Genomic DNA, 26,059 nt, shown 5'->3' with positions numbered 1-26,059 from the left:
TCCTTGATCTTGCCGTGAAATTGTCCATGACTTTTCAAATTTCCAGGAAGTTCCTCAAACTTCCCATGAAGTTGCTTACAGGTGGTGATTTTTGTCCCAATTGCCACTTAGGATTTTTTGGTGAGTGGTTTGAACCTACTGATTCCAGATGAAGACAGGTGCCACAAGAGGAAGATATTCCTTTGTTGTGGGACAAACCCCCTGTCTTGTCTCCCAGTGTCACTTACAGAGGAGATATGGCTTCGCTGTGTGCAGGTACACACTTGCAGCATAGAGGATTTTTTAAAGACTTAAGTGTATCACTTGTGCTCAGCAGCTCACACTCATGTGTCTATATGAAAACTTCTTTTTCCATAGTTCAGCAACACTGCAAACCTTTTGCCATGTTTACCACATATGAATTTTGCTTTATGTCTGGAGGTAAATGTTCAAAAAGTCTCTATTTCCTTAGGAAGCTAATATTACATTAATTTTTAAATGGTCTTCTGATTAAGGATATCATTGAGTTGAAGTAAAGACAATTAAATACAATTTCTGAAGATCTATTGAAGTAATAATCTGTCATAAAGCATGCGATTACTGCAAGCATGAGGTGAAAGTTTAATTTGAAATTGTGACAGAAATGCACACATTGCATCCAAACTTTTCCATTTTTTAAAAGGTTATAATATGCTCTAATTCAAAGCAAAGGTTCTAATATGCTCTAATTCACAATTGGAAAGGAGCAATTAACTTAAGTGAAACACTTTTGTGTTTTTTGGTGAAAAATAGGAAGAAGTGTTAGAGCCTTCAGAATTTTCAGTGTGTTTTTGTATTCATTTTCCAAATAATTTCTTCTTGCTGATTCTAAATTAGGGGTTGGTTATTTGTTTTTAATTTAAAATGGCCTGATAGGTTGAAATTAGCCAAGTTACACAAAATTGCTATTGGTTTCCTGGTTGCATAAGCCTACCAGGAAGGTTGTAAGAGGTCATGCTGCTGGGGAGAGCGTGGCTGCAGTTTGGGTGTGCTCTGGCTGAACTAATCAGAAAAAAAATGTTTGTAAAGCAGGGAGTGGTTCTGTGTTAGTTTTTGCATGAGGAGAGGAACTACTTGCATCTATATTTCTGTTTTCTAAGGCAATGAGAGAAGGCTCAGTGAATCAGGTTATGTAGTGTCTTTTGCATTGCAATATGACTTTCATTTATAGGAACCTATTATATCTGTCTTTAGGTTTCTGTAGTCCCATAGGCACAGAGTTTTATGAAATTTGCAGAAGCAGTTCTAGGTACCTGCTGTTCCACATATTTTGTTACAAGTAATGTAGCAAATTGAGGAAGTGATAATTCTTCAAATATAGTTAAATCCTATTCTTGTGTTTGCTGTAATACTTTCAGCAAACTTCATGCAAAGTCCTCTGCAAGAGGGGATGTACTTGAAATTGTCTCCTGCCTTTCCCTTGGAATCAGCATTCCTGTTGAAGAGTGGGAAGATGGATAACCTATATATTCTTTCAGCTGTGAAAGGTGGATCTAGCTCTCTTGGGGGTCAAACTGGTATGGAGGAAGCAATTTAGCAAAGCAGCTGTCATACCCCTAATTTTACTGTGTAGATAGAGATGCAAATTTCTGATGTCAGTAAATAGAATATAGTGATTTTTTAATTTCACAGTTAGGCATATGACAGATCAGTGGAAAAAAAGCCCTGTTCTCTACATGTTTGAAGGCTTTTATTAACTACTCCGGGAGTCTACGTTATTGGGGTAACTAAGAAAAAAAGAGCAGAAAAATTGCACAAACCCCTGTTTCGTTAGATGCCCCAGAGTATGGAAACTATGAACAAACAAGAACTAAAATTACACATTGATGGCTTTATCACACCTCTACTTCCTTCTGAAATTATGATGTTTCTGTTACAAACCTCACACACTTCTCATAATGTTTTCAGATATTTTTTGATTACAAAATTTATCTTCCATTAGAGTTTGTCAAAAAAGATTGTCTTGTGATATGAGTAGTCCCTTTTTCAGAACAATTGATCATAAAATATTTTGAACCAGCCATGAAAAATCATTTATTTTGGTAAACTGTGGGTCTTCTAACTTTCCTTTTTAAATACATGGTTGTGTTCTGTGTTAGAAAAACACAGAAGGAGGTGTAAGAATAATACATCTGCTGGAGATCATGGCTATAAAGCTGTGTCTTCTAATAAGCAAAAAGTAGTGCTTTCTCTATGAGTTATGATAATTTGGTTTACATCCATTGCAGGATGCATTGAAAATAATCTGGCACACTGTAAAGAACAAGGAGATCAAAGGCTGTGTACAAAGGCTAAATAATGACTTCCTTGCCTTCTTTGATGGTGGAGGCATTGTCTTCTCCTCAACGTCTACAATACAAGTCATGGGAAACGGGGGTGCTGGAAGATGTTAAAGGCATTCCAGGATTACTAAATGAATCTTTTGGGACGGTTTTTGATTTTGGAAAGTTGATCCCAGTAGCTGTTTTGTAAAGAAAAACCCCAACATTTCTGTACACTGAGATACATAATTGAAAATGCCCAAGTTTTGTAGACTTGTTTCAAAATCATAACTGCCCAACCAATGAATAGTATCAAACATGTAGAGAACAGGGCTTTTTTTCCACTGATGTGTCATGTGTCTAACCGTGGAATAAAAACCCCAGTATTTTCTATTTACTGCCATCAGAAATTTGCATCTCTATCTACACAGTAAAGTTAGGGGTTTGACAGCTGCCTTGCTAAATCGCTTCCTCCATTTCTGTTCGATCCACAAGAGACCCAGGTCTACCTTTCATAGCTGAAAGAATATATTCCTAGGTTATCCATCAGTGCTCAGTTTGCTGGTCTAGGGTACTCTGTGCTCTGAATCAGTTTATTTTTTCAAACAGGTATATTATTTCTGAGCAAAAGGATGGCTTTTACTGCTGTATTAAATAATGTAGTCTTTAATTCTGAAGTATTTTTTGTGGAAGAGTACAGTCTGCACTAGCATTTTATGGGTCTTATTTCAGTGTTCTTACATTCTATGCTTTGCATTTCTTAAAGATTTGTGGACAGTTGATATTGGAGTTGTTGTCCTGGAAATGGAACGTGAGGGTCTTTAAACTGGATACTGGCTCAAACTAATTGAAACCATTTCAGGCTATTTATAACTGAAACCATTCTGGCTATTTATAATTATCAAGTGAATGGAATATACAGTCTCATAATTATTTACCATTGATTTGACTTTAATTTGTCAAATTTGACAGTTCAAAAAATCATTTTGGACATGATTCCTTCAAGGGAAGGATTAGAATTACACAAGTGCTCGTAGGGAAATCTTCAGCCAGTGTCTGCACATCTTCATAGAGGTTTGGGATCTGTGAATCCCAAGAGAAACTTCTTGTTTGTGAGGAAGGATTCAGAGTGTGATTAACGTTTTCATCAGGAACCTAAACAAAGTATCAAAAACCACCAAAAGCTTTCTAGTATAGTTTGTTAAAATTATTTCCTAGTACAATTCATAATTCTTCAGACAACCGATGTAGCTTACACTGGCAAAAATTCAGTTTGCTAGTATATGTGTGAATTTCACAGCATCTGTGAAAGTCTGTTGTCATACAGACACGTGTCATTACAGCTCTACCTCTTTCCAGTGCAACTAAAGTTGACTGGTTTTAAAAGTGCTATTTTAAAAACCTTGGGGGAAGCTGTCAGTAGATTTTTCTTCTGTCTCTTTTCTTTCTTCTGGGTTTTGAATGTTTCCTGCTGTAGCTCCTATGAGTTCACAGCCCTCATGTGCTCCCAACTGGCAGCTAATTTTCAGCTCTTGAGCAATTGGTAACAGAAAGTTTCACACTGGTATCTTTAGAAGAGTGAAGAAGTGATGTGGCCCCATAACCACTGCCTGTTCTCTACTGTTCTGAATTTTGTTATCTTTATCTTTCCTTGGTTTTATAAACTTTAATTTCCTCACATTCTAGGTTTGTTTTAAATATTTTAAAATATGTGAATATATCTATTAATTATTTTATTATAGTCTTTCAGGTACTTCAAGAGGGCTTCAAACTGATGAGGATGTTCTTTAATCAGTACAGTAACCATTTCATAGTCTCCAGAGTGCTTAGCACAACCAGTCATATCATGCCTCTGATTTTTGCTCTAGCAATGTAACATACATCTTAAGAAGTCTTTGTGTGATGACTATGTCCAGGCAGAATTTCACATCTTTCCTACTTCTCACAATGTGACTGATAGTCTATGCTGCTGTAGCCTTGGGAGGTACAAGGAAATTGCAACAGAAAGATAAGAAATTCAACTGTTTCCCACATGCAGCAGTTAAATATATTAACAACGGAGTATTTTGCCCCTTCTATTTGGTTCATTTGTGAATGAAAACATGAAAGAGAATTTTGTAATTGGAGCAAGACTGGCAGATGCCTGCATTTTAAGGCAGTGCCAGAAAAGGCTATGTGACTCCCTAGTGCCCTTAAGAGTCGAGTTCTTTCTTGATCTGGCTGGGCATGTCCTTGGTTACCTACCAACCAAACTAGTTACCTTCTCTCAGCCCTGAGACCTGCATGGCTTCGGCTGTGCAGGGGTGGCTTTGCTGCATTTATGGCACCCCAGGGAGGAAACTCTTACCACTCTCAGTGAGGTTTAAAGCATGAAGATTGACAGATTTGGATATAGTGTAGAAGGGGACCCCTTGGCATTTGTGTAGTCTTTTCATCTGAGTTGTCTATAACAGTTGGAGGCAGAGTAAGACACTACCCTACTTTCAGCAGATAAGATTGGAACTTTCAGTGATCAGATTCAGGCTAAGATAGTTTTTGTTTGGTTTTTTTTTGCAAGAGACCTCTCATGAAGTTGGGAGAAGGAACAGGATCTGTGGCATCATTTAGTGGGTTATTTTGGGATTTGAAATGGTCATTTTGCATGAAGAAAACAAGATACATTATTTTTTTCCCTGAGCCAGAATAGATGATTCCTAAACAATATGGTATATTGATTTACAGATGTAATGATATCTCTGATTTAACTTATGTATTTTGTGATCGGGGTCTTTTTTGTAGAAATAGATTCCTAAGAAAATGCATTAAAACTATTTCATATCAGTCATCAAGAATGCCCAACTTGACTCATTTATCTAGCATTAAGCAAGGATATCCAATATGACATGGGAAGTGAGATCACAGAAGTTCATAAAAAGTAATGAAATATTTCCTTGGTTCATTTACAAGAGTGGGCTGTAACATGAAAAATTCCACTTACAGGAGCAGCTTCATGATTTGAATGGGTTATTGCATAAAATACAAGCAGGGTAACTGGTTGTGGGAAGTGAGTCAATTCAGTAGTTTGAGAATGGGATTTGGATTTTGATCGGCTGTTCTGTTGGTGCTGACTCACTGTGACCTTACGCAAGTCAGTGAAGTTTTCTACATATCAGCAACTCAGCCTAAAAATATGCTGTTCCTCTCACCTTTGCCTGCAGGCTTTCACTGTTGCAAATAAAAGGGCAGAAGTACCTAAAAAAATTAAGAAATTTTTGAATCTTGTTCTTAAAACACTCTCTAGTTTCTCTAAATTGCATTTTCCTATTTTATTACTGTTTTGCAATGTCTTTCTCTGCTGCACTTCGGAGAGTTTTATAAGGGAAGGAATTGTCTCTTTGCCTTATTTTTCAATGAAAGCTTCTGTTTTGTAAAATAATTAGCAAACGCACAAACTGAAAACATGACTATCTTTTCTAATCCCCTTTGATTATGTTTAACACTGGCATTTTAGTTACCATGTTACTTGTGCCAGAACAAACTCCTCAGCCTCATCTGGCTTAAGGGGAGGGTATTAACAACAAATTAGTTCCTACATGATAATATTTGATTATTTAATATTAATTAATATTTTAATATTTAAAAAGTAAAGTCATTCAGATAAAGTGAGATAACATTGTATTGATTAACGAGGCAATTTGAAATTCTTGATTAAAAACCTCTCCTTTTTCAGAGAGAGTTAATTTGGCAAATGAGTTTTGTGCTGTTGAATTTTGTTGGTAGCTGCTGCTGCTGCTACCCTCAATTTGTCTGCTCCATCGTTTTTTGTCATGAGATACCTTGCCACATTCTGAGCTTTTTTATTTCTTCCAGTGTTGATTTAATGAATCATCCTGACAGCAAAAAAGTTTGTTAGCTGGGGATTAAGGCAAACAGGAAGGTGATGCTTTTGCTTGGGGGTAGGAGTGACTGCACATTGGGTTACTGCTTGGCTGTTACACTTCTGTGTCAAACACTCCCATCATGTGCAGCAACTTTCAAGCCTGGGCAAGCCCTTAACACTACTTCTTTTGGTTTTAGTACTGTTCCCGGATTGTAGGAAGGCAGGAGTTTGACTTGGTAATGTATTACTTGCGAAAGTACTGAGGGGAAAAATGCCTGGAGAGGAACAAGTCAGTGGGTTATAGTTCAGCTTGGCTTGGCAACTTCAAGACTCCTTTCATTTCCTGGCTGTATTCTTTTGGCAAGCTCTGACTGTATAACAGTTATCAAATACATTTCGGACCCCAATATGTGTAAAAATAATTCATATTTGCAATGTATTCTATTATATATCAAAAATAGAATATATGAGAGTAAAACAATAGAAAGTGTGTGAATCAATGTAGCTGAATAACAACAAAAGATATGGTACAATCAGTTTGTTATAATGCTTAGCTGAGCTGTATCTTCTATGTACTTAGAGCTATTTATAGACCAAGGAACCACTTCACCTTTTTTTCTTCTCTGTTATGTTGTGTACAGAAAAAATCTAATAAATATTTATATACTTAAAAAAGGCAAGTGACTTTCACAAGACCAACTTTTTTGAGTTATGATACTGGCTGATGCAACTAAGGGAAAAAAAGATTTACTATAATTTACACTAAAAAAAATAGGAATTGTCTTATCCTTTAATAACAGTAAAGCCTGAGCATCCTCTTTCATGTAGAGAAAATTCAAAAACATATGTAGGAATAGAAGCTATTAATCATATATGACTTAGCAACTTGACTGAGCAAAAATCTTTACGCTTCTTTAATTTAGCAATTGAAAATGTTAACTTTCAGTAAATGACTGCCAAAGCTCGTCTATGTATGTTCTCACTAAACGTTAATTTGAGGTGGTTTTCTATAACAAAACCTGTGTAGAATGAAAGGATAAATTGCCACACTTCCCTGAGTCTCAAAAATTTCAGGTTTTGATACTGCAGTTGTCCACGTGTATGTATGTTCTATAAAGTGTTTATGCTATAAATACTCAAAAACCTACTGCAGAAATGCACTTATTGCACGCAGCCTGAGTGCTTGCACTGCTGTGTGCTGCTGGGCTGCACTTGCATCACACGACTACCCCCGCGTGGTCATTTGCCATAGAGCAATTTTTATGAAAAGAAAGCTCTTGTCAATTACTTCAACTTAAAAGGGGGAGATAATTTTTAGAGGAACACTGTGTTTGTGTTTTATCTTTATATTTGTTTAAGACATTAGATAGAGAGTGTTGGGAAACTGCAAAACTCAGCATGTGTTATCCTTTTCACATAATAGTGTGACAAAATATTGCTTAGGCAGTTGCTAGAGGAACTACCTTTTACAACAGTTTTTATGGCTTCATTAGAGAAACGACACCTGAAAATTTCAGGCATAGATTCTAAACCAGTTTTATTAAGTTGTAAAACATAAACCAGAATGTATACAAATAATATATACATGAGATTTTCATTGGTATCAGCTATTCTGTATTATACTATTCCCATAATACTAGGCACAATATTTATTCTCAAAGCAGTTTTTATGTGCAGAAACAGGATATACATTGGAAGTGTCCATGACATTCTCCTATGTAAGAGAGTGGAGTGAAAAACAAGAGTACTCAAGAAAGAAACTTCAAAAATGTTCATTGTTTCCTAGGGATTTCTTAGTGCAGTTATAGAAGGTACTTTCTAGGATTAATTATAGTATTTGCCAACCCTTGAGACCTGGACTGAACCTGATGCATTTTTCATGTAGAAATTAGCATTGTGTACTATGCCAGGGCAGTTTGTGGAGAGGGATTTTTCTTCTGCCAGTTTCAAAAACCTGTCTCGATCTTCATTAAATACAAAAAGGTGGTTAGGGGTCATAATTTCTTTTTCAAATTCTGATTTTTAGATAAGAATACATGAATCATTCTTAAGAGGTATGAAAAAAATCTGTATTAATATTATACAACAATTGTTCTGAAATAAACAGTGCTTTTTGCTTTTTCATTTTTTCCCCAGGTTTACGGTTCGTGTATCCATTTATACTCTAAGTGGTCTCAGTTCATATGTTATTATTTTTCATGCTAGAGGAATGTTAGTGGAATTTTAAAATTGGTTGTATTTTTACTTTTTTGTGGAACTTCTTCAGACAGCTGTTTAGAACCAGCTTCCAGCTATCCTTAGAACTGGAATGTTCTACTTTGGTATAAAATATATCTCCTCACTACTGGTAAACAGTCTCTTGTTTAATACTGGTGAGGCTTGCTTATCCAGAAAGATGTCCCTATGCTTGATAGTGCACCTTCTCTCTGTGGTTCAACATTGGTCCTGTTTGCTTTTTGAAGATGTTTCTAGGTTGGTGAGTTAAACAGCTCAACTGGATTGTATGGTATCAGGGACACCACGTGTCCAATAACAAATTCATGCAGAGACTCCAAAGTATAGTTTTTCTCAATCATTGATTATTCATAATGAACACTGTTGTTCCTGTGAATAGCTGTTGATTGTTCATAGCATATCTGAATGGCTGCTGTAAATTGGAGGATATAGTCGCACGCTGCAAGAGATCCTTGTTGATCTGTGTGTGACTTTTCCCATCATTATCAATGATCTTCGACTTAATAATCTTTTTATCCCTTGCCCTTCTTTTGTGCCAGTTCTGCCTAAAGAATCCTCTTTCTCATTTCACTCATATCACACCACCTTTCTCCTCTTAACTGTCTATGTCTACTTTTGGCATACAAACAGTAATATAACTTTCATTGGGCCCTAGTTTAAAACTGACATATTCCTTTCTCAGGGTGTTTTACTAAATCTTTTTCAGATCTGGATTATTTAAAGCTGCTCTTTGGGATGGTAATTCCTTGTTTCGTGCCCTGGACCAGGTTCAGCCCATTTTTGGGAGCATTAAACAGATGCTCCAAGTCACAGCAGGGACATCTTGCCTTCATCTTTGGTGTTTAAGGCAGCAGCAAGTAAAACTACTATGTTCTTTAAAAAAACCTACTAACATAGAAAGAAAACGGTTCCCTGCCTTCAGTCACTGTGCTTTATATATCAGAATATTAACTTTTAGTTATGTTTTTCATTAACCTATCATCCCATTAAAGTTGAGTCTTTAATAGAGGATTATAAGTAATACCAATTAAAAATGATCTATATTGGAACTGTAAAATTTGCAACAATATCCAGCCTAACTAGACAGTTGGAAAGTGTACAGATGGCTTAATTGTTTGAGAAGCATCTCTGGTGAGATAGAAAAAAAAAGGGGGAAAGGAAAAAGAAATGGAGTATTAATCACATTTATTCCCAGACTTCTTGCTGGTATAAGACCATATCAGGAATCTGGTTGGAAGAATTGAGTAATAAGTTCAGATGATTACTCAGATGACTCAGAAATTGACTCTTGGTATGGGTGCTTTGACTTTGTTGTCACATCTCTTTCATCCAGGTCTCTGTGATCATCACCTCTGTCTACTGTCTGAAACCAATTAATAAACTCACAGTACCTCTGTCAAAGGGCATTTTCAACTAGTCTTTTTTTCTTAAATTATTCCACTTCAAGGGGTTTTCTAACAAGAAAAGTATTATAAAAAGTAGCTCAAATTACTTTTCTTGGAATTAAGATAGTGTAAGACTACAATTACCTAGCCTCATCTTTGGAACCTGGCTAATTTACAAGAGAGTGAGAATCATCCTGTTGTTTTAAAATTTTTATCATACAGCTTCAATCTGATTAATATATTTTTTATTATTTTTAGCTGGTTTTCTATGGCTTTCTCTGCGTGTGGAGAAAGTTCTAATGTATCTCAGCCTCCAGTGCAAAGATAATGGGATGCTCTGGCCCAGAAGTTTTAGTGAATTTAGTGCTCAGGAGACCTGGCCTGCCTTTCTGCTCCAAATTACTGGTCCCAAGGCATGCATGTTATGCATCAATCATTGCAGCATCTAAGGGTATTGTCACAGTTCAGACTTAACTATTGGCTGCTCGACCTGAAACACTTCACAGTGGCTGCACCCTCCCTTCCATGATTGTCACAGCATAGGAGAAAGCAAAATTTTCTAGCGTGTATCTTGCAAAGGCCTCCAGCTCTTGTTGAAGGGAAAAGATAGCAACTCCAGATGTCCCTTAAGTACTTTATGCTTAGAAATGAGATGAATCTCAGGACTTGTACCTGTATTAAACACAAGTAAGCAATTATGAGGATAAAAGTATTTTAAGCAGAATAGAGTAGATACCAAAGAAACATGATCTGGAAATCTTAGAGGAAATCTGATTAACCATATATATTTTTTAAAAAAAATATTTTTCCATGCTTTTCACATTTATAATAAATAGGACAATTGATCTGCATTCCAGAGGAGAGTAGAGTTCTCACTCATAAATGCTGTTGAAGATGCTGTGAGACACTTCATTGAGAAGTTTCAGAGCATAATCATGTTTACCTCTAGGGCTGTATGTTAATCTTAGTACATAACAGGACAGAAGACTTCAATAACATACATCTTCTGTGGAAAACAATTTTCTACCTTTGTTCTGTTTAAAAATACTTCTAGATGTAAATTTGGTTTGGGCATTGATGGGTTGATTGTGAATTACTTGGATCAAAAAGCAGAACAACCTTATTACTCATTTAAAAGCTGTGTGTTCATATTATTTTCTCCTTCTGAAAAGTTAGTGTGATTTTAACAAAAGAAAGTTGAAGTGTACCAAGTAAAGAACCATAACCATTGTCCTATTGAATGCCTCGTCAATAAAAAGTACTGTGAGTTAGTAACAACCTTTGAGTTAATTTGTTGATGTTTTGCATCTGCATCATTGTCCTACCAAAGCACTTTATGAGTTTAAAGGGTAACAAAAAAAGTTTACACAAGGGAATCAATTTTAGTGGTAAAGAATCTCTGTAACTGAGGGCTTTACGAACCCCTTAGGAAAAAGTCATCGGAATAGTTCAAGGATAGCTGGCAAAGACAGATGAAGACTTCATTCAAATAGAAAGAAAAAAAGGGCAGTATATGTTTGTAATGACAGATCATGTGAAAATTCAGATTTTAGAGCCCCCATTATTCTGTCTAGGGATTCTATGGTTGGAAACTGAACATGTGAAATTATCTTTACAGAAGCTGTGAATGCAGGCTTATGACCAGCTGTTTAATTTCTGTGCTCTCCAATTCCTGCGGCATGGAATCATGGAATGGTAGTGTGTGTTCAAAGGGACCTTAAAGATCTTCTGGTTCCACCCCCCATGCCATGGGCAGGGACACCTTTCACTAGACCAGGCTGCTCAAAGCCCCATCCAACCTGGCCTTGAACACTGCCAGGGATGGGGATTCTACAGCTTCTTTGGGCAACCTGTTCCAGTGTCTCAGCACCGTCACAGTAAAGAATTTCTTCCTTGTATCCAATCTAAATCTATCCTGTTTCAGTTTCATTCCCCTTTGTCTGCCATGTCCTGACACTACATGCTCTTGTAAAAAGTCCCTCTTTCATAAGCTCCCTTTAAATACTGAAACTCATCAGCACAGGTAATAAACTGTTTCCTAAATTTATAATGGTTCAGTAGGTACACGTGTAATATTTATACATAGCTGCATAAACAAGTGAATGTACCAGCAGAATGTCTCTGGTTACAGAAGGCAGCTAGTGGCCTGGAAGTAAACTTCAGATCTGTTTGGCACTTACTCAGTACTACATCACAAACTTTAATTTTCTTCTGAATATACCAAGCTATGAAATACTCATCTACTAAATTTAATAACTCCGAAAGAATTAAAATGCAGTAACTGGGACTGGAATTTCTGGTCCAGATTTGGCCTCCAGACATTGTCTAGAACTAGTAGATTTTCATAGAAGAAAATCTGCATTGGGAAAAAATTGTGCAAGGTGTAGGTTCCTCAGTAATATTTGTAAGGAATTCTAGGAAAAGCAATCTTAGAAAAAAGATGCAGTTTTGCTCCAAGGGCTTTCATATTTAGAACTAATAGAAATTAAAGACGGAGAGAACGAGTTTGTCATGTCCTAGTCTTGAGAGCAGTGTACTGCGTGGGTGAACAGGACACTTATCAAAAAACTTACATTAGAAGGAATTGTACAAAAACTGGGAGCAATGACAAGTGATCCAGAATGAATTTAGAGAAGCAGTCATGCATGGGTGGGATTAGGAATGCCAAAGCCCACCTGCGCTAGAGTCTAGCAAAGGGTGTGAAGGCGAACAAGCAGGTCTTCTACAGGTACATCAGTAGAAGAAGGAAGAGTGGGGCAAACTCATGGCTGTTGCTAAATGAGGCACAGGACCAGGTAATAAAGACATGAAAGAAGCCAAGTTACTCAATGCCTACTTTACCTTGATCTTTACTGTTCACACCAGCCCTCTGAAATCCCAGGTGCCTGTGACCAGTTGGAAAGTGGTGGAAGGTGAAGGAACATCAAGTTTGGGAACACTTAAACTGCATGAACACAAGACCAGTGGTCCTTCTGGGCTACACGTCTCTGTGCTGAGGGAGCTGCTTGATGGCATTCCAAGGCCATTCTCCATTACCTTTCCAAGGTCGTAGCCACTAGGGGAGGTTCCCTAGCACTGGAAAAAAGCAAATGTCACTCATATTCAAGAAAAGGGAGGAGGATCTGGGGAAGTACAGACCAGCTGCCTCATCTCTGTTCCTTGGAAGGTGATGGAGCAAATGTGTGGTGCATAGTGGCACAAAGTTCAGTTAGAGGTCAGTCACTACTGGTTTACTTCTGGGGTTGTTACTGGGGTCAGTGCTGTGTAACATCTCCACTAAGGCCTGGATGATAATGCAGGGTTTATCTGCAGAGTGTACGGACAATACAAAATAAGGAGAAATATCTGATGTGCCAGATGGCTGTGCTCCCATTCAGAGAGGGACAGGCTGCAGGAATCGGCCAACAGAAACCTCATGAAGTTCAACAAAGGCAATGTCTTACATTTGAGGAGGAAGAATCCTATCCCACTGTAGCAGTGGGCAGGCTGGGAGCTGACTGATTGGAAAGCAGAGTGGCAGGTCTTCATGCGACAATGAAGACCAACAGGGTGCTGGGCTGTGTTTGGGAGAATTGCCAGCAGGTCAAGGGAGATGATCTTCTACTCGTCCCTGGTGAGGACACACCCAGAGTGCTGTGCCCATTCTGGGCTGCTCAGTACAAGTCAGACATGGCCATGCTGGAGGGAGCCCAGTGGCAGGCCACAACGATGATTAAGAGGCTGGAGCATCTTTGATATGACAAGGGGCTGAGAGATCTGTGACTTCTTATCCTGAAGAAGAGAAGGCTGAAAGGGATCATATGAATAAATACAAATATCTGAGGAGTGTAAGGAAAACAGTCAGGCTCAGTGGTACCCAGTGACAGGACAAGAGGCAACGGGCACAGATTGAAATACAGAAACCACAACATTTAAACACAAGAAAAAACTATTTTTGACTTTTTTTTTACCGTCCCTCTTTTGAGGGACATTTAATTGAACACTAAGACAGGTTGAACATTTGCCTGGGAAAGTTGTGGAATCTCTGTCCTTGGAGATACTCAGATATATGTATGGAGATACATAGATATCCTTGGTGAACTACTCCAGGTGACTGCTTTGTGAGGTGGGCTGGACTACATGGATTTCCAAAGATCCTCTCCAGCCTCAACTGTTCTGTGATTCTGCAACAGCCATGCTCCGTAATTGTACATATATTGAATGAACCTGAACCAACAGTACTGGAATAATTTAGAGAACGAGTATTTAGAAAGTTGTGTGCTACGTCGTGTCTCAAAATGCAGGTTTTTGTCCTGCAGCTTTGTTTACAAGTCTGTGTTTTTCAACATTCTTTCCTAAGAATGGGAATTGTTAATGACTTTATAGTTTCACTTTTATTACTTCTGAAGTCCCAATCGTTAAAATAGCCATTTATGAAGATTTTTTATTAAAATGAAATGTCACCTCTGCAGTTGAGAGAGAGTCTAGATTATTCTGGCAAAAGGAAGAAAATCTCTCCAGCTGAATGCTTTGACTCTTTGAGTTTTATTTTTTATATTTTTTATTCATGAAATATGTACCATCTATATTCTTCTGTCTCAAAACCAGTTAGACTTAGTTGGTTTAAATCTCTCTGCTCAGAGCATGTGTAATGTGTAATTTAAAAGGAACAACTACTGAAACTCCAAATGATAGCAGTGAAATACTGCTCAATGTTAGAGTTGCTGTGTTACAACACCAAAACTCTTAAATCTTTGGCACAAAGTTTCAATCCTATGAAGTGTTCTGTCCATTTTCAGTGGACTGCAGCTGTTTCATGCCCTGATTAATGAGAACAGAGAGTGAGAGCAACATGCTGTACATGAGTGGAAATTAGGAGTTTAAATACTTGAACTGCAGATAAAGTTTCTTCTTCATTCTCAGTCTAGTATCAACTTTATATCTAAAACTGGGTATTTGTTTATTTTTTTATTTTTTTTTAATTCCAAGTGTAATGTTTTATCCTAATATGGCAATATCTTACTCATATTTGTTATGTGCTATAACCTCTATTTTTAAATCAGTCTGCTAATTGCATTTCACATTGCTACTAAGATATTTTTATTATGGCAATTTCTGTAATTTCATATTTACTTCATGTCTTACTGCATTACCATGTGTTTCAATTAGAGGACGTTGAAAGCTATAAAAAAATTATTATTTATTTTAACAATAGTAGTGCAAGAATCTGTTTCCTTAGCATCGGCTGGAAAGGGATCATGAAGGGAATACAAGGTTGAGGAAGAAGGACACTGCACAGCTGTATAATTGCATTTATTTGTATTGGAATTTTACTTAGGCTTGAGTCAATCCACATAAATGACCCCAAAATATGGAGTATAAGAACTTTGAAGAAACAGTGTTTATTGTTACACAGAAATGGTGGTGCTTAATCACAAATTAGTGTTTTTGTGGGGTGTGTGACAGGCTTTCATTCTGAGATTTTGGAAAGCTGTTTTCTTACAGCTAGTTGGTTTGTTTTTTCCTTTATAGGAAGGGATAACTGTCATCAACAGTGACAGACCAAGCATGTGCAACTTGCTGCATTTTGTGATTTCTGTCACTGGTGTAACCTGGAGGATGTGTTAGCAGCAACAGCCTGGGGTATCTCTGTTAAGGCAAGTGTGCTTTAGGCACCCCATGATACAGCTCCATTTGCTCCACTGAGCTACCAGTTCTCGGTGGTACTTGTTTTGTTAAGATTTTCTTGATATTAAAATGATGTTAGTTCATCAGCCTACTGATTTTCAAATTTATTTTGATGCTTTTTAGCTGTATAAATTCATAGATTAATTGTTTGGTTTTAATTTTTGAATGTTAGGCTCCCTTCACTGTGAACAGGAATCTTCAATAAAAATGTAACCTTGCAGTAAGCTGCTGCTGAAGTTTTTATTCTTGGTAGATAAAATCTATTTTTATTTTGACATAACTAATGAAAAATCTGTCAGCCTAAGTGACAGTAATGGAAGCTGCTATACAGAGATTGTCAAGAAAATCACAGGCTTGGAGTTCCCGAGTCATAATTTTAATATAAATCAAGTGTTTGATTGTCACATTTTTAATAATAAAAATAATTTTCAATCCACTGAACACATGGAATATTTTAAGGAGCGCTGAGTTACTATGAGCTGTGAGATTTTACCTTGTAAAGTAATGAAGGCACTGTCTGCCTAAAGCCTTACCTCTGCAGATGGTGAAAATGTTCCAATACTGAAAAGAAGGGGTTTGGTTTTATCTTGGTACTCAACTTGGCAAAGTCACAGGAATAGGAAGTATTACAAGAGAGAGTTAATATCAAAGAGTATAATCATATCATCTCTCTGTCTTTATTTTTTTTTTTTCTTTAATTGTCTGTCGAGAATCCAAATACTCATTGTTATGGTAAATGAAGGCCTAGGCCCACTTGCAAATACAAATATCAGACTTGGAAGCAAAAGAGATGCTGTCTACATAGCAGTAGAAACTCAACCTGTGACATTTTTTGCTCGGCTGCACGATGATCCACTTTCAGTAGTGGAATAGAAAAGGCTGTTCAGGAACGGCATGTGACTCTGGTGGCTGTGCATTCCCATGGTACTTCCTCATGGCAAATTAAAAGGACCACTTACAGCTACACTGTCCTTGAATTTGTCTATTCTCTTCTTTTTTGTGCTTCTGATGTTGTCTGCCTGTATAATCTCTTCTGACAGCAAGCTTCATAAAATCACTACCTGCTATGTAAAGATATGCTACTTTTTATCTTTGCTAAGCTGATCTCAATGTAGTTTAGTCACATTCCTCCTTGTTATAATGTAGTGTGATGGCTTTGGTGAGCTATAGTTCTGCAATCACCTTACTTTTCCTTAATGCTTTTTAAAATATTCTTCATATCACTCCCTTGGTTGTCTGCTCTTCAATCTCTCTTGTTGTGAGGCAGCTACTGTTCTGTGAATCATTTGTGTCGTCTTCTCTGTACCCCATTTCATGAGTTAGAGAGAGCAGAACTGTCTGACACAACAGTGTTATAGAGCAGCAAAATCATATTCTGTCGTGGGTTTGTTACTTTTCTTAGTGATAGGCAAAATTGCATGGCATTTCTGGCTGTGGTTTAGCTTAGAGAACTGTGAATTGTGACTCACAGATCTCTTCTTTACTCAAAGATGATTTGAGAATGTTAATGAGGTTTAGCTTTTTCCTTGAAACAGCTTTCAGTTCACAACATGCCCCTTTTCCCAATTTAGTTCTAATAACATTTCTTCTGTTCTTTGGAGGGAAGCCTTGTCAAAGGATTTCTGAAAAATCCAGGTCTACAGAGTCCTAATTTATTTACTTGCTTTCCTCTACACCTCTTGAACACCTGCCTACAATGGTGGGTAGCAGAGCAGTATTTTCCTTCACAAAAGCTCTGTTGCCTTTTTCTGGTTGGATACATTTGGGCTTGTCAATATTCTTTTTTATGGTCTCTACTATCCTGCCAGGAGTGAATGTTAGTATCAGTGGCCCTTTTGGGACCCTCAAGGCTTCCAGGTCAATGCCACCTGGCCCACATGACTTAGTGATTTGTCTGGTCTAGTACTTCCCTACATGCCCTCTATGTTGATGCAGCTGTTCTGATGTTGTAGAGAACATGCTGTGTGAGATACCACCTCATCATCTTCATTGGTGAAGACAGATGCTGAGGATTTGATGAGCTTCTTTCCTGTGGCCTTCTTCCTTATCCTTGAGTACTCTTTTCACACTTCTGTTGGAGAATGATCCTGCCAACCTGCTAGCTGTGTTTCATCTTTCAAGCTTTTATGAACATTTTAGTCTCAGCATGAGCATCTGTTGTAAGGTTATCTTAAAATTCTTCTTCACGCTCCTAATTTCCTGTTTGCATCTAAGTGCCCTGTTCTATGGCCTTTCCTGTTCTCATTTTTATCCTCCTCACTTTCAGAAATTTCCTCATGTTCTCTTATTCACTCTGCTGACACATTTTGAGCAGCATGTCCACTTATTTACATGAAAAGCAGTAGAGGGTAGAATTTAATCATTTAGTGGTTTAGTTTGTAGTTGCCAGTAATGGATCCACAATTAGTTTATTATTTTCTACATTCAGAATATTTTCTCCTTTCTTTCTGTCTTTCTGGCAGCAGCTGAAGTAAAAAATTTACCTTTGCAGAAATGTGGGCCTTTACAACATGAGTGAATGAGAAGTAAGGCAATGTAGTTGGCTTTCTTTTAAATAAAAGGTTGATTTGTTGGTTTGACTTTTTGGGTGTTATATGCTGGACATTTAAAAATCTGCTGATACAAAAGAGGATGTTTCTCATTTTTAGTGACCCAAATACCCACAAATCCAATTTGTTTTTTGTCTTTTTTTTTTTTTTTGAGATTTTAGAGCTGCAAAGTTACATTTGATGTTCTTGGATAATTGGACACATGTACTCCTTAATTTTATGAAAAACGGCTGTGATTTTTATAATTAGATTTCTTCTGGAAGATACCACAGTGAAACACTGTGATGTTGTAAGTGTAATATTGTCAATCATTTTCTTTACTAATGGCTAAAATAGTAAAGATTTTTAGTGATTCTGTTCTATTCTGTTCTAATTACAGTCCTATACTTCTGGAGGGACAGAAGTATTACTAGATGTATTACTAGATGACACGAGATGCAGGATGGGGAAGTTTAGAGGTTTTGACAAGCTGATGAGGGGTAGTTCTGTAAAAGGGAGAAGTAGTGTGGGATTGTGGGATCTGTACTTCTTGTTTCTCCTAAATTACAGTAGGAAAGAAGTTAACGTAATTGGAGTGATTATTGCTTATGCTTCAGCTTTAATGTCCAGCTGGGATTAATTATAAAAAGGCTTCTCAGAACACTGAGATCTTGGAGCACTGTCTTAATTGCCGTGGGGAGAAGAATAAGAACTTCTTTCTTAAAGTGTAGCTATAACCTGATCATTGCTTTTGAAAAACTTAACATGACCTGTGCATAGGAAATAATGAGGACTCAAATTCAACAACCTTGGAGGTCCCTTCCAATCTCAAATTACTGGAAATGCTCTTACTTGGTATAGACTTAGGAAAGCATTATTAGCAGATTACTTAACGACTCATTGGCAGATGGAATTTTAAACATTTTAGAGTCTAAATAATGTTAATTAAGGGTATTGGGCTTAAAGCTTTGTGCTCAGTTTTGATGCCTGCAGCCATGGATTTTTCTATTTAAGATGGTCAGACCTCAGCCCAATATAGTTATTTGTGGTAAAATGTAAATTTCATGTGTGTACTTCATTAATGAAGTACTTCTACTTCTTGGGTAAATATTTACCAGATTTTTTAAAAAATTGTGATGCAAAAATATGTAGAGCCTGCAAGGTTATTTACTGCCAGCTTTAGGAAGCTAATTTCAAATGGCTGAGTTGCAAAATAGATTTAATTTTGAAGGTTTGCTGTTAGGGACATTGGTGTTTAAGGAGTAAGCAGAAATAGGAGACAGTGGCATAGTAGGGATAAAAATGACAAGATAGAGTTAACTAATTCTTTAGTGAGTAATAAATCAAGGTTTAGGGAGTGTTATTTTTTTTTAACACAGTTTAAAAGTCATAGAAGTATTAAGCATAATATATGTTCTGCATCTCCTAGTATACCTAGTGCACTTTAGGGAGTATGGATTTCCTTCCATTTTGGAAATTTTCCCAGTAAGTCAGTGTCTGTCATTAATGTGGAGTACCTTGGAACTTCTCTAATCTTAACATCTTCTGACCCTTGAGAAACACACAAGTCATCTGCTCCTGTCCTTGTGATGAGCTTCCAAAATCTCAGCGTGTGATGTGAGGCACGGGTGCTGCATGGCTACAACAGACAGCTTTGAAAAAGTGCTTGTATTTGCTAACTGATTAAATCTATTTATATCATGGAAAACTAGCTTATCTTGGGGTCTGATCAGAAAATTGCAAAGTGTCTTAAAATGGTGTGTGGTGAGCAGACCCTTTCCATGGGGAATTGCTATCCCTTAGCTAGAGCAGGAGGGCTGAGGCTAAATCCACTGGTCCAGGCTGTTGGCATGTGAAGCCAACTGTGACAAATCTAAACTTTCAGCTACAATGTTTGATTGGAGAGTGTTGCTTTTTTGAGAGCATTAATTCAATTGCTTTGTGATCATTGGATCACATTTTTGGTTTGTGACGTTAGGACTGTCTAAATGAAGGGTGGGATCTCTGTACTTAACAGCAATGTTTCTCATTTCGAGGAAATGGTAGGAACAGTAAAGTGCTTTCTGCTTTTTCTGTGTTTTTATTACTTGCATTAAAGTTGAAGAGAATTTCACATCTGATAATAGAAGATGCTTATAAACTTTAGGTCAGGTCTTGGTTAAGTTTTCAGAAGCTCTAGAATAACTTCAAATGATGTTTGTCCCACATTATCTAGAAATTGTATTATAAGATTCTTATCACATTATTTCATTACAAATGGGAAATAATCTGGAAATAGCAATTTTGCAATATAATATCCAAACATACTTGCTTTTTCTCCTACCTCTTGTGTGCTTCACCACTGAAGAAAATATGAGACTCATGCAATTATTATTCGGTGTTCATGTAGTTTTGTTTGATTAGGTGGAGAATTTCTCTAATCAGATGAATCCCATACACACTGGTGCAAACAGCATACACCTTCAAAATATACTAATTTGCTTCTTACTCATTTCAAAAAAAATGGGATTTATATAGACAGGATTCAGTATGCAATGGAAAGGTTTGGATCAGAGAGTTATTTTTTGCCTAAAAAGATTTGCATGGTAAAAATATCCCTATCTGTTACTGTTCTCACACTTTCCAGATAATAATTATCTCTAATGGTTAGCTGATTTCATGCTGAAGGCTTCAGTTCAGCAACACACTCAAAATCTTGCGTGACTTGCATCAAAGTGGATTATTCCCTCTATTTTAAAGTAATTCTTGTGCTTGAATCAGAGACATTTAAGTACCCTGTTGAATTAGTGTCTGTATGGAAATTGTTTTTCTCCTCAACATAATCAATTTTGGAACTGGAAATTACCTTCTGTTGGTGGTTTTAGTATTTTTTCCCATGTTGTGCCACCATCAGTTGTTGCTCAGTTTAATATTTGTGGCTTTGCAGCTATCCAGACAATTGAATTATTTGGTGTGTGTCTTCAGAATAATTATATGCCTCTTGACTGCCTTTGCAGTTTACATGTAAAATTAGCATTTTGCCAACATTGTCATTCTTTAAAAAATAGCAATGCAAAATCTGGTGGTCCAAAGAATTAGTCTCTATTTAATGTAAATAAATAAAATTTAAATTTACAGTTATATTGAGTGTAACACAAATTTTAAAAACCATAACTTTAATCTATATGTGCAGCTGTTTCTACATGTTTCTATATTTTAATATTTTTCAGACAAGTATAAAAGAAGGATTACTACTGAAGCAAACCAGCTCTTTTCAGAGGTGGAAAAAGCGTTATTTCAAACTTCGAGGTCGTACCCTTTACTATGCTAAGGATTCAAAGGTAATTCTGTGGTGTTAGTGTCTAATGCCTTTTACTTGTGACTTCAGTTTTATCTACGTTTATAAGTTTAATGCATTTAATAATAATAATGATAATAATAATTTAATGATTTGTTCACAGTTGTTTTATGTAAAAACTGCTGTATGTAGGATTTAATTGGTTAAATTAGCTGTAAGGAAGATTGGTAATTTTTCTTGGTTTTTTTCATATGAAGTTTATCATAGTTATTTTAACCTTTTTGTCTATTCAGACAAATAATAAAGTCATTTTAAGGGGTCGTGGGGTTTTTTGTGGCTCTCAGACAGTCAAAAAAAGTAATAACTGGATAATGCTTAAAAGTTATCACAAAGGCTGCATTCCCGTAGAAATAGTTATGAGAAATCAAGATAGGCTGATTTTCTGACAAAACTGATATATAAGGGAAAAAGCTGTTTCCCATCTATTGAATTTTTTTGGTGGGAGAATTGGGCAGAGGGGAATACTTATCTTCTCTTTGAAAGGCATTTCCTTCCTCCCTCCCAAGGCTGGGGCCAAGAGCATTTTGGCTGTCTCAGATTGCGCTGTTTCATAGCTGTGGGTGTTGCAGCATCTCATGGGAGCTGTAGGTGAGGGGCTTCAGGTCTCCATCATTGTCTATAGCCTTGTTTTCTCCACAAAACTCTTTAAGTAAAGGCACAGAGATCTCACCTTATGGGACTGTAGGAGTGCAGCTGCATGGTGCACTGTTGTGTGGCTATAATGAATCAAGGAATGCACCATTGCTTCAGGGAGCCCAGCACTGCAGGACCTTTGTTGTCAAATCTCTCAGCAACTGGTGAGACCACAAGCAGTTTATATACAAGATAAGCATGGCAGATGAGAGCTCTGAGAAGAGCAACCTCAAATCACAGGATGATGCTGAGATGTTTTGAAAATGTGAGCCTACCATGTTAGATGAGGAATATGGAGTATTTTGGGTCTCTGTTGGTCTCACTCCAAGAGGTCTGTGCCCTTGTTATCTTGGGAACCATGCAACTGTTGTAGCATGTCCAGAGGAGAGACCCAAAGATGAGGAGAGGGCTGGAGCACCTCTCTTATGAAGACAGACTGACAGATCTGGGACCTTGTAGTAGCCTTCTAGTACCTAGAAAGAGTAGAAGGGAGCTGCACAGAGGCTTTTTACAAGGGCACGTCATCATAGGACAAGGGGAAATAACTTTAAACTGAAAAAGGATCCATAATATCCATATTTGGATATTAGGTAGGAAGATGCTCTTTACTGTGAGGGTGGTGAGATACTGGCATAGGCTGCTCAGGGAAGCTGTGGATGCCCTGTCCCTGGAAATGTTCAAGGCCAGGTTGGATGGGGCTTTGAGCAGCCTGGACAATGGCAGGGGGTTTGGAGGTAGATGATCTTTAAGGTCCCTTCCAACTAAAACCATTCTGTGATTCTATGGTAAAGATGAGAAAAGAAGGTGTTACGAGTAGGAAATTGTGCCGATACTCAAAGGCATGCTGAATCCAGACATGCTGAAACTCGCCCAATATTGATTCTCCTCCCTGTGGCACGAAAGAGGAAAAACATGTTAGGGCTAAAAAAATAGGCATTTTTAAGTGCTGGACTGCTCTTCTGTGCTACAAAACCCATCATGAGCATAACAGAACCTAACTGATCCTTTGCCAGAGGCTGGAGTGTTTAGAGTAGACATAAATTTCTCTTTGAACGTCAGACAAAGGAGTGGAGGGGATCAGTTCAGCCCTTTAAGATGCATCTTCTCATATGGATACTATATCATAGCTTCCTACATGACTTTAGGGTTCCATCCTAAAACTAAATAATTAGTTTACATTTTGCTGTGTTTGAATCTCTTTCCTCTGACACCACATTTATGCTGCACAGTAGACACTCTAAAGCTTCATCTATGTAAGAAAACCCCCTTCTTTTAAAAGAGATTTTAAGGCAATATAATTATTGAGCCCTTTTTTATGCTCTCATGTACCACTTAGAATAGCTAGTGGGACTGTGTTTAGGGCCAGTTATGAAATTTTATCACATCATCAGTGTGTTCTATTTTTTTCACTACTTTTATTTTCTATTTTTATTTTCTAATTGGAATAGACGCAATGAAATTAAAGCACATTTTGTAAGCATAGCTGAAAGTGTACTCAGACTTAATTTAATGCTTCTATGTTCTTTTCCCTTCACAGTCTCTAATATTTGATGAAGTTGACCTGTCAGATGCCAGTGTAGCTGAATCAAGCACAAAAAATGTCAACAACAGCTTCACGGTATGGAACAATTTTAACACTGTTTTTGTAGGCTGTGGATAGTCTGTTACTAAAAAATTGAGGATCCTCTCAATTGCTTAGTTTCTCCTGTTTGGAAATAAAATTTCTTTTTTTTGGAAATGGTTTAATGTATGAGAATACCACGTCAGCTATAGAACATTTTATTTCAGTGAGCAGAAATGTGAGATGACGGTTGTTTCTAAAGATGATGATAGAAGGCCTTAAAAAGACAAGATTCAGTACTTAGTGCTTATTATGGGTTTGGGCTATATTTTCTCTTAGAGGTGACATACTGAATTAAATCAAATATAATTGTGTTTTTGTTTTAATTTTCTTAACATTTTTGGTTTCTTCCTATATTGAAATGTATTTTATTTTCTTCGCTGCCAATCATACCCATATACGTTTCTAAGTCACATGGAAAAGCTGTCCCGACAGTTGCGCCTTGATTCTGATACTGCTGTAAGAACATAGAGTATTGATAAATCCCTATTTCTGTAAGTTCACAGGTGTTTTTTACTCAAATGATCCTTTATTTATTGTTCAACTGTCTGTTAGAACTAAGTGTTAATGTCTGACACAATTCCTCTGCTGATTCTTAACTTCTGGAGAAAAAGATCTTGAACATGAGTTACTTATGAGGAATATCATTGGTGAAGTTGTCCTTTTGAAGGATATCTTGAGATGTCCCACTGACTGTAATGGCTTCATTTTCCTTAACTGCATGTCTCTATTAAAAGGTTAATTTTTAATTTTCCTGACGATTTAAATTTCCCAGGTGACCCATATTCATTCATATTACCAGCCTTGGTTTTTCTTCTCCAAAGCAGTCAAAAGCAAGCCTCATGAGAGGTTCATAGTTTCTTCTTGCTGTGGGATCTCCCAGGCAGCTGCTGAAGCAGTCAGAGCACTTCAAAGACATGCTTGTGTTGGCCTTGACAGCCCAGTGTGTTGTGTCAATCTAAGCTGCTTTGCTAAGAATGCAATTAAAAAGACCATGAGAGAGTCTAAGGTGAGGTGATGGCTGTGTAAGGTACTAGCCTGTCTTTTGGAAAGGTTCTTTCTGTTGACGAAAAGTTCTGCTTCTTCAGAAAAATGGGATGCTTGGGCTTTTTCCCTTTTTTCTTTTTTTCTTTTTTTTTTCTTTTTTTTTTTTTCTTGTTCAATACTTGGTGTTTTGGTATCCTTGGTATCTTTTGTAATCCTCTAGGCCCATTCAGCATCTCATTCTTCACCAAAAGCATGTTTTGCTTCTAGTATCAAGACTTCTGGGGAAGACAGTAGTGAGAAAAGAAATCTCTGGCTACAGCTTTAACAGCTTCAGAGACACTGTTTATTTTCATGTCCTGGGTACTTTAGAGCAAACAGTGTTTTCTCTAAGGAGTCCTCAAATTAATTTTGAAAAATTATTTGGATGTAAAGCTCTCCTGGATTGAAGAGTCGTCTGATTTGACTGTGAAATATGGTAATAGTTGTCATCTTGCTTAATCTTTTGGCTTCTTTCTTAGTGTTTGCCTAACCCAGTCTCCCAGCAACACAGCTCTGTGGAGTGAGACATCTCTGACCTTGCCTGCACTGGGCTGGACTCAGGGGCTGGGGGTGGAGTGGGTGGTTAGCTCTCCAGCAGCATTCCTTATAAATAAAAAGAAACTTTTCTTTTTGCCTTTTTATTTGCTTCCATCTTAAAAAGGTAATTCTGCCTTTCTTAAAATTATGGGTCTTTTTATTTATGTTCTAAGTGATCTGTTAGAATTCTCTTTGTTAAAAAAAGCAAAAATTAAATCCTTAGCATTAGCCTTCTCTAGTTTATGTACTCCTCTTGTTTCTTTGTCCAAGTAGATAATATTTTTAACAAGAACTGATGTAGATGGAATATATACCAAAGGACAAATTTTCCAGGAAAACACACCTTTACAAATTTATATTAAAAAAAGATTTTAATTTTTTTGTTTAAAAACCATTTTGTCATTTCACTTAAATCCCACCCTCTCCCCTCAATTTCCCACCCCCAGCTTGTAGAAATTACTGGTTTGCCTTCTTTTGCCTTTTCTAGTTTGTCTGTTTGAAGGCAGAGGTGTGTGTGTCAAGTTTTTCCATTCTCTTATTTTGGATAAAACTCAAGTCCTAAAATTAGTCATAACACACAGATTTAAGGTTGAGTTTATTTGCAATGCGCAAGCTTGCAGAATATTTTATGTAACTAAATACCACTGTTTGCTCACTGGAATTACTTTTGCTATCTCTCTGCAAACAAGTTGAGGTTAAAGGGAAATTTGAGGTACACAATATCTGCTAATTAAAATACAGAGCTGATAACTTGAATCAGCTCATCTGTTTCATTTTTTTCCTTACTGCTGATGATATTGCCTTTCAGTGAATGATCAACTCACTTCTAGCAATAAGTTTCTAGTGTACAACCTTGCCTCTTAAGAGTTTAAAAGTGTTTTGTAGTTCTGAGCATCTTTACCTAGAGGTTAATAGGTAACCTAGAAGGAATGGTGTCCCTTGACTTCAGAGC

The 26,059-nt window shown here is 37.0% G+C and overlaps 1 protein-coding gene across 3 annotated transcripts in view; it reads left to right on the top strand.

The window, feature by feature from the left end:
- DGKH (diacylglycerol kinase eta) overlaps positions 1–26,059 on the top strand; it is a 158,679-nt gene that overhangs the window by 59,482 nt on the left and 73,138 nt on the right. For 2 of the 3 annotated variants that reach the window (XM_038150763.1, XM_038150753.1), the window contains exons 3-4: positions 21,163–21,273; positions 23,461–23,541. In XM_038150763.1, the coding sequence (XP_038006691.1) occupies positions 21,163–21,273; positions 23,461–23,541 (192 nt within the window). Of the gene's footprint in view, positions 1–21,162; positions 21,274–23,460; positions 23,542–26,059 lie in introns of those variants that run through there. The other variant, XM_038150782.1, reaches the window with a different exon arrangement.

Source organism: Motacilla alba, chromosome 1 (assembly GCF_015832195.1).
Source record: "Motacilla alba alba isolate MOTALB_02 chromosome 1, Motacilla_alba_V1.0_pri, whole genome shotgun sequence".
Taxonomy (NCBI): domain Eukaryota; kingdom Metazoa; phylum Chordata; class Aves; order Passeriformes; family Motacillidae; genus Motacilla; species Motacilla alba.
This window is presented reverse-complemented; position numbering and strand designations above follow the sequence as displayed.